Source organism: Solanum lycopersicum, chromosome 11, assembly GCF_036512215.1.
Source record: "Solanum lycopersicum chromosome 11, SLM_r2.1".
NCBI lineage: Eukaryota > Viridiplantae > Streptophyta > Magnoliopsida > Solanales > Solanaceae > Solanum > Solanum lycopersicum.
In genome coordinates this window covers 5012101-5021055 of record NC_090810.1, presented here as the reverse complement: position 1 = coordinate 5021055, position 8955 = coordinate 5012101, and the positions used below count along the sequence as shown (strand labels likewise).

General features: G+C 30.2%; 1 protein-coding gene and 1 long non-coding RNA gene across 2 annotated transcripts; one reads left to right on the top strand and one right to left on the bottom strand.

Moving 5' to 3' along the window:
- Positions 1-569: 569 nt before the first annotated feature.
- On the bottom strand, positions 570-1390 carry LOC109118952 (uncharacterized). The gene is made up of 2 exons (XR_002026128.2): positions 973-1390; positions 570-848 (listed from the first exon to the last, which is right to left on the bottom strand). It is a non-coding gene; the product is annotated as an uncharacterized lncRNA (long non-coding RNA).
- Positions 1391-5611: 4221 nt separating this feature from the next.
- Positions 5612-8738, top strand: LOC101245366 (serine/threonine-protein phosphatase 7 long form homolog). The gene is made up of 7 exons (XM_069291655.1): positions 5612-5738; positions 5868-6660; positions 6759-6938; positions 7056-7481; positions 7563-7812; positions 7977-8090; positions 8192-8738. Exons 2-6 carry the CDS (start codon positions 6178-6180, stop codon positions 8003-8005), a joined length of 1368 nt encoding a protein of 455 aa, XP_069147756.1. The 5' UTR covers positions 5612-5738; positions 5868-6177; the 3' UTR covers positions 8006-8090; positions 8192-8738.
- The last annotated feature ends 217 nt before the right edge of the window (positions 8739-8955 follow it).

The window sequence follows — 8955 nt, the reverse complement described above, 5'->3', positions numbered from 1 at the left end:
TATTATTCATACCTTCCATGTCGTGGTATTAGTAATACCTTGAATTTAATAACAGAGATTATCTATGTAAAGACAAAAATATCCTTGAAATAATTTTATTTATTTTCTTGATTTTATATTTTATATTTGTACTAGTAAATTTATTTAAATAAAGGGAAAATGGTTTGGTAAATACTTCAACTTTAGTTGAAATTGTTGTTACGATACCAAACTTTATGGAGGACATTTATCCATGAACTATTTAATAGTGTATTTTTTATGTGTCCAGGTGGACACATCACTATTTATAATTACGCAATTTTTTTTATGTCCATGTGGACACATATATATCTTTAAAATACACTATTAAATAGTGCAGGGGGTAAAATGCCTTTTCCAAAGTTTGGTATCGTAACAACAATTTTCGGTCTAAGTTCGAATATATTTCAGACTCTTTTCCCTTAAATAAATTAGCTTACGAATTTTATTATTTGAATAGACTTGTTTGTTAATAAATAAATGCAATAAATATCAATACAATATTTAAAATATGAGTTGTTTAATATTTACTAATTGAAAAGGCAAATATATCACCACATGACATTTGTGATCTTAATTGAATATATTATTTGTTGGTTTATATGTGGTTTCTAATTGTTGTATTTTAAACAATTTATAAATTGTGTACATATTGTCACGCCCCGGACTAGGGGAGGCGTGATTGGCATTCTACACCTTATGCAATCGAGTTAGCCACTGAAACCTACCAACTAGCTTAACTGTGGGCATTCTACACCTTATGAAGTGGAGCAACTGATAGCTGAATCATAAATCCTAGTGGAGAGGTTAATTAGAATCCTTATTTGGACCTGCATGCATGAAACAAAAACGCAACGTTTCCAAGCAATGGGACGTTCACGTGGATAAAATGTACTGGTATGTAAGGCAAAACATAGAATCATAAATAGCTAATAAAAAGAGTAATTAAGATACCACATGAAATAGAAACTCTGATAGCCTCCATAGCTGACATCCTACCTTATATTAATTAATAAGCATGATATGCTCGCATAATCGTATGTGGTGAATGCATATATATAGATGCAAATTGATGTCATATCCAACTAAGTGCTAGCAATTATGGTGTCTTCCGATGCAAACCGGCATCATTTTCGCCAACTTATGGCCATCGGTGTCTCATACGTATAATATAGGCAATAGGCCCCATACCTTGCGATTATAGCTCGAAAGGAGAACACGTAACATGTAATGTTATGAATTCGTAATGCATTTTTGTTACCTGAGTCATGTTGCCAATCTTGGGTCGCTCATACTCTTGTCCTCATAATCTCGTAATTACTTTTGTATCCGGAAAAAGGGTCTAAAATACCCTCAAAATATTGGAAATGGTATAAAATTACCCTCCATCCACCTATTGGGTCCAAAATACCCTTCCGACCCACTTATTGGGTCTAAAATACCTTTGTCATCCACCTTTTGGTTCAAAATTGACCACTTATTTAACGATTTTATATTTAAACTATTTAAATATTTTTAAAAATATGTGGCGCTCAACTATTTGTTATAATTTAATTTATTAGTATAATTATAAATCAATCCACTGCCCATCCATTACTAATTAGACCCTCCAAATTAATAAATCACTCACATTATTAATGCAACAATAGAAAAGCTACTGCCAATTGAGTGTTTTAAAAAATTTGAGGCGAAAATATCTATAGAAGTAAATTATCATACATTCAAGTGTCTAAATAAAAATTACCGATAAACTTAAAAGTCTGACTATGTTCATCTTAATTATTCTTACGTCTCAATTATGTGATGTTACTTCATAGGTAACTTTTTTTTCAAAATAATATATTAAAAGTTTTAAAACAAATCATAAATATTTATAAAGTTATATTTTAAAAAAGTGCATGAATTTTAATTCAGGATGTAATACTTCTTTACCTTTAATCATAAATTTCTAATTCAATCTTGAAAGAGAATCAAATTGAAAGTGTCCTCCTAAATAAGCGGCTCAACATAAATTTAATTGGGGCTCTGATTCGGACTCGAATAATTTTGGATGTCAATTTGATTAATCTATAATTTCATCGTGTTTTAGTAGTGTTTATGACGATTTTGATATTATAGTTGGATTATTAATTGGGTGGGGTTTAGTTAGTAATGGGTGGGTAGTGGGTTGGTTTATAAATAATACAAATAAATTAAATTATAACCGATAGTTGAACATCAAGTATTTTAAAAATATTTAAATAGTTTAAATTTAAAATTATTAAATAAGTGGTCAATTTTGAACTCAAAGGTGGATGACAAGGGTATTTTGGAGCCAATAGGTGGATGAAAATGACATTTTGGAGCCAATAGGTGGATGAAGGGTAATTTTGTACCATTTTCAATACTTCAAGAGTATTTTAGACCCTTTTCCGCTTTTGTATCACATGCAAATATCTCATATAACCATATGCTTGTAGATTAAACTAGAACACTTAAATCAAATTAAGAACGGTAACTTAAACCTGAGCATGTTCATAAAGATCTTAAAGTATTTCACCTAGTTTTTATATATGTTTCTTTGGTATTTTCTAAAAGAAAGTATTTCCAAAAAAACATGTCCTTACACTAGGGCTGGCAGGGGGACCGGGATGGCCCGCCCCGGCCCGCGTCCCGCCCCGACCTGTCCCGAACCCGGCCCATCCCCCAGGGTTTAAGGGGTGGGGGATGAGGGGACCGGTCAGGGGCCGGTTCACCCCTGCGTCCCGGTCGACTCGGCCCGGTTGAACCGGCCGGTTCGCGGGATCCCTCCCCCACCCCATTTTTATTTCTTATTTTTTTATTTTTTAAATTTAAAAAATTAGCCGTTTAGATCCGTTGGGGAAACGGCTAATGGGCCCCCCAACGGATTTATGCCCCCTTTTGTGTTCCCAAACACCCCCTACCACCCCCTACTTTTAAAACTTTATTTTAAACCCTCAAGTTATTATAATTACACTTAAACCCATTTTTAATACTATAAATACACCTATCCTCTACTATTTCTTACAAAATCATCTATTCTCATTTCTCTTATCTATTTTCTATATCCTATCAACTCTCAACTCTCAAGTGTCAATCTTAATTTCTATTCAATTTTAATTCTCATATTATTAGAATCCATATATTTCAATTTTCAATTCAAAATTTTCATATTATATCAATAAAAATAATTATATTATCTCATTTTTGTTATCAAATATTGGTTGGAAACTTGGAGTTACAAATTACAAGTTACAACAAATCACAAGCTTCAACAATCGGTTTAACGTCTGCTATTAACGCAGACGTTTGGTACATTCGTTTCATAATATTTATATTTTATTATTCGTCTTTAGTTTGTGTTATTATTATTTTTATATTACACTTTATATATATATCTAATTAAGTATGAGTTCTAGCAAAAAAAATAGCGGTAAAGGAAAAGAGAAAGCACAAGGTAACAAAGAGAGTAGACTTTTTAAATAATTTAATTTTGGTAAAAAAAATAGTAAAGAAAAAAAGAATAGTAAAAGTGGTGGTACTTCATCTAAATCAACGAGTAGAGTTAGATTTAACATAAATGATTCTACTTATGTTGATGATACTCCTTATAATATTGATTCAAATGTTCAACTTGATCACGAAAGTTTAGAACGACGTTATGGTAATATTAATCCTAATGTTGATGGAAATTCAGGTGAAGAAGTAGAAGCTGATTTGGGAGAAGAGGAGTTAGATGAAACACCTACTAGTCCGGTGACAGAAGTTCCAAATAAGACTATCAATTTACCGGAGCAAAATTTTGGACATCCACCCCTTATACCTCCCACAAGGGAGAAGGTGAAGTATCAACGACCTAAAACTTCTATTGTGTGATAATTTATGACTTTTGATAAAGAAAATAGAGTTGCTATTTGTAATAAGTGTAAGCAACCTTTTAAACATAAACAAGGTGGGGGTCAAGGTGGAACGGGGGGATTAAATAGACATTTGTTATCTTGTGTGCCGATTCAATATAAAGAAGCTAAAGCATTAGCCAATAGAAAAAAAGGGAAATTCAATTAATGAATTAGATATTACCGGTAATGCATCGATAGGGGCTTCTAACATGGTTCAAGGAACATTAGATCTTTTTAACCCCGCTGGTCCAATTACACAACGTAAATATAATAAGGAATTAGATCGAAAAAATTTAGCTAAAATGGTTTCTGTTTGTGGTTTGCCTTATAGTTTTCCTTCAAATCCCGGTTTTGTTGAATATATTCAACAAACTTATAGTCCGGATTATAGAGGCTTTTCAAGAAATACTGTTAACACTGATGTTTTTGAATATCAAGGTAAACATCGTCAATTTCTTCGTTGTCTATTTAGCATATTAGATAGTAGAGTATCTATAACTTCGGACATGGGTCGTAGTGTTAATGGAAATGATTATTTAACTATTACTGCACATTGGATTGATCATAATTGGAATTTGCAAAAAAGAATTATAAGTTATAAACTATGTATAGAGAAAAAAACTGGTGCATATTTAGCTTCAAATATTTTAAGTGTTTTAGATTATTAGAGTCCGAAACTCAAAGGGTAAAAAATATTAACAAAAATTCCAAAACGGTATATAAAATTTTATATAAACCAAAACGGTAAAATCACTGCCGACGCAGCGATTTACTTCGACTGAAAAAGTAAAATCGCTGCTGAGGCAGCGATTTTGCCAAAAATTTTTTTTTTTAATAAAAAAATGAAGTCGCTGCTCAAGCAGCGATTTCAAAATGTTTCTTCTTACAAATCGCTGCCAGCGCAGCGATTTAACATTATTTTTTAATTTTCTTTTTTTTTTAAAAAAATAAGGTATAACGCTGCTCTGGCAGCGATTTACGAAGAAAATTTTTTTTTTCTTTAAAATCGCTGCCAGTGCAGCGATTTATAAAAAAAAAAAAATATTTTCCAATATAAATCGCTGCTAGCAGCGATTTATAAAAAAAAAAAAATTTTTTTGATATAAATCGCTGCTCTAGCAGCGATTTACAAAAATAAAAATTTTTTTTTTTTATAAATTGCTGCTTAGGCAGCGATTTATTTTAAAAAAAAAAAATTTTGTTATTAAATCGCTGAGCAATTTTTTAAATAAAAAAAAATTTAAAAAATGTTAACTTATGTATATAATTTATAAGAAAATATACATTATTTTTAAAAAATTAAAAATAACTAAATATATTTTCTTTCTAAAAAAAAGATATTATATTGAATTTAAATTTAAATAATATTTGAATTCAAATAATTAATTTTTTTAAATAAAAAATTAAATGAGAAAAATTATTTAATTTTTTTTAAAACAAAATTATATACTTTTATATATATATATATATATATATATATATATATATATATATAAAGTGAAAAGGATCACATGACAATAGTAAAATTTTTTGTTTTTATTGTATAATTTGAAGAAAATTTTCACAAGTTAAAGTGGATGACATCACAATAGTAAACCTTTGTTTTTATTGTAAGTTTTAAAAAAAATATTCACATGTAAATAGTACATCATACTTTGAATTCTATAAATTGGTACTTCAATTTTTCATACTTTGAATTCTATAAATTGGTAGTTCAATCTTTCAATCTTCCAATCCAATCTACTTTCAATCTTCCACAATCTTAAAATTCTTGTTATTCTTCAAATTTTCTAAAGTTTTTAAAAGCATTTTCTTTATAAGGTGAGTTTAAATTTATTTTATTTTTAATTTATTTTAATTAATTTTATACTTTTATATGATATTGTTGATATATTCAATCGTTTGATACTTATATTAATGTTAATTTTTATTTTTATTTTTTGTGTATAGATATGGATCCATCAAATTTATACGTACATCCTGGTCCAGTAGAGCATGATGTATTAAAAATTCAAGTTCATCATCGTTCCGAAGGAATTTGGAATGGTAGCATAAAAGAAGAGAGATGTTGCTTATATACGCGTCGTGGTGATATTGAATTTTGGCAACATTTAAAATATCATCCATTACATTCTCGCATCCTTCAATATTTTGAAAATTGTAGATTTAAAGGAATTCTTGATGTTGGATGTGTGCCGTATGACTCCGGATTAATTTCTGCTTTAATTGAAGGTGGCGTCCGGAAACTCATACTTTTCACATGCGAACTGGCGAGGCTACCATAACTTTACAAGATATTGAAATTTTATTCAGAATGGTAGTAGATGGTAGTCCTATAATTTTAAATGGAGCTGATTCTTTAGGGATTATAGGTAGACAAGAAATGATTTTTCAATTAACAGGATGGTTACCCGATACTAGTTGTTTTTCTGGTGTTAGTAGATTGTCAACATATAAATTGATTGAGTATATCGAAGGTTTGGAAGTTATTAACGATAACTCAACTGAGCATGAAGTTCAACAAAGATTTAGATTATATTTATTATGGTTATGTGGTGGATCAATATTTCCGGATAAATCTAATAATAAGATTAATTTGGACATTTTGATTGACATGAGAAATTTAGATTTAATGTCAACTCAAGCATGGGGATCGGCCGCATTATCATATTTGTATAATTGTTTATGCCGTGCGTCAATGAAAAAATCAAATGAAGTTTGTGGATTTCTCTCTTTAGTGCAGGTATACATATTTTTTTGATTAAATATTTTTTATATACTAGTAATATGCACTTTTAAATTTAAGTGCATTATAAGTAATGGTGAATTTATTTATTGTAGATTTGGGCATGGGAAAGAATTATTCCCCTGCAACCATTGCCAAAGCCTCTAAGAACCAATCAATTTGAGGCTTTAACTGCACTTGCACGTAAATGGACGCGACGTAGAAATCATCAAAATGAGGCACGAACTGTAATCGGTGTGATTAGGGATGTACTTGATAATCTAACTGATGAACAGGTATTTAATATTATTAGTATCTTATACTTTTCATATTTTATTTTATTTTAAATAAGAATATATTTTTTTCTGCCAATGTTGTTTTTATAATTATCTTACTTAATTATTTTTTTATAGTTTATTTGGCAGCCTTATTCGGAAGATGTTATTAATGGATTGCCTGAGTGGTGTCGGTCAGGACAACGTGTCTGGATGGCACAGGTGCCACTGATTTATGGAATTTATCGTGAGTGGCACATGGTTGATAGTGTTGTGAGACAGTTCGGTTATTTACAACATATTCCTGGACCGTGTACCCAATTTTCCGAATATCATTTTAAGCGTGATAAACGATCAAAAATAAAACAAGAAGATATAGATGTATTTAACTATACACAATATTTATGGGAACAACGTCAAAATCGTATATTTCGACCTCCATTTGTAAGTGATCAAACAGATTACTTCCGTTGGTACATGAGGCATACCCGCATGGTCATTGGAAATCCACAACATGTTGTACAAAAAGGGTATCAACACATGGCAGGAAGACATGAGGCATTAGTATGTATATTACATAAATTTCAAATTATTATGTCAATCTTTAATAATTTTTTTTTATTAATATTTGTTTATTCATTATAGGCTAGAGGTCATGAAATGCAATATCGTCGAGCTCGGATGATTGAAAATGATGAAAATCAATCTAATGAAATGAGACAATATGCAGCGGAAGTCGCTCGTATTTCAATGGAGTCAATGAATGCGGCCTTTCAGGGAACACGATTGAGCTTTGATCATGATTACAATCCTCCCACTCAATACGATGAACCACCACCAGTACAAGTATCTCGCCGATCACGACAAACAACACCGAGAGAGGGTGCTCGTCGAGGTAGAAGGACCACTAGTGAAACAACTGATTTTTCTGCATGGCCCTCTAACACTAATGTGGCGACTCCCGAGCCTTATTATCCCACATTTGATTTTTCTGTAGGGCCCTCTAACACTAATCCGAATTTTTCTAGTCAGCAAACAGTTGGTTTTGTAACTCCGCAGGTTCCAATATCTGGGTTTGCACAATTTAGTGGTTCTCAATATGGTTTTCAACATGGTATGCGTGAATTTCCGATACATAATTCTCCATTTGGTGGAAGATTGAATTTTTCGAATGTAAGTATAATTATTTTCATACAATTTTTTTAACTTTTTATAATTTTTTTTTATTTTTATTGCATGTTTATTTGATTATATTATGTTATATTGTATTATAGGTAACTGCGTTTGATGATTCAAGATTTAATGCTGGGGCTTCACAAAATTTAGTTCTTAATAGACAAAATCCACCTCGGAGAACATCTAGGCTACACAAATCAACTAGATGTGGAACAGGCAGTCACTATCAAAATGAGGAAGATTTTGAAAATGAAGATGAAAATGAAGATGAGAATGAAGATGTAGAAGATTCGGATTCAGAAGAATAATTTTTTTTATGCACCTTTATTCTAAAAGGCTGAAGATTCGAATTTTGAAATATGTAAATTTTGTTGTTTCGTGCAAGTTTGAACAAAGTAATGAGATTATGTTTGAACAAGTTTGCAGGATTTACTTTTCTTTTTGTAATAGGTCAAATCAATACTTTTTATGTTATGTCAAATCAATACTTTTTATATTAGGTCAAATCATTATTTTTTAATAGAGTTCAAATCAGTAATATAATAATAATGTAAAGATATTATACGTACAATATTTAAAATGCACAAGACAAATTAAATTCATGTTAACAAATAAATATAAAAGATATATCATATGTCAAATCAATACTTTTTGTCAACATTTTTGTATGTTTGAACAAGTTTGCAGGATTTACTTTTTTTTATCTCAAATCAATACTTTTTGTCAACATTTTTGTATGTTTGAACAAGTTTGCAGGATTCACTTTTTTTTTATCATAAGTCAAATCAATACTTTTTATGTTAAGTCAAATCAATACTTTTTATATTAGGTAAAATCATTATTTTTTACGTACAATATTTAA

Coding starts and splice junctions, on each gene's coding strand:
- LOC101245366 (XM_069291655.1), top strand. CDS start 6,178: ATGCGAACTGGCGAGGCTACCATAACTTTACAAGATATTGAAATTTTA. Junction 7,482..7,562: donor CAGGAAGACATGAGGCATTA/GTATGTATATTA, acceptor TATTCATTATAG/GCTAGAGGTCATGAAATGCA. Junction 7,813..7,976: donor GAGAGAGGGTGCTCGTCGAG/GTAGAAGGACCA, acceptor GTAACTCCGCAG/GTTCCAATATCTGGGTTTGC.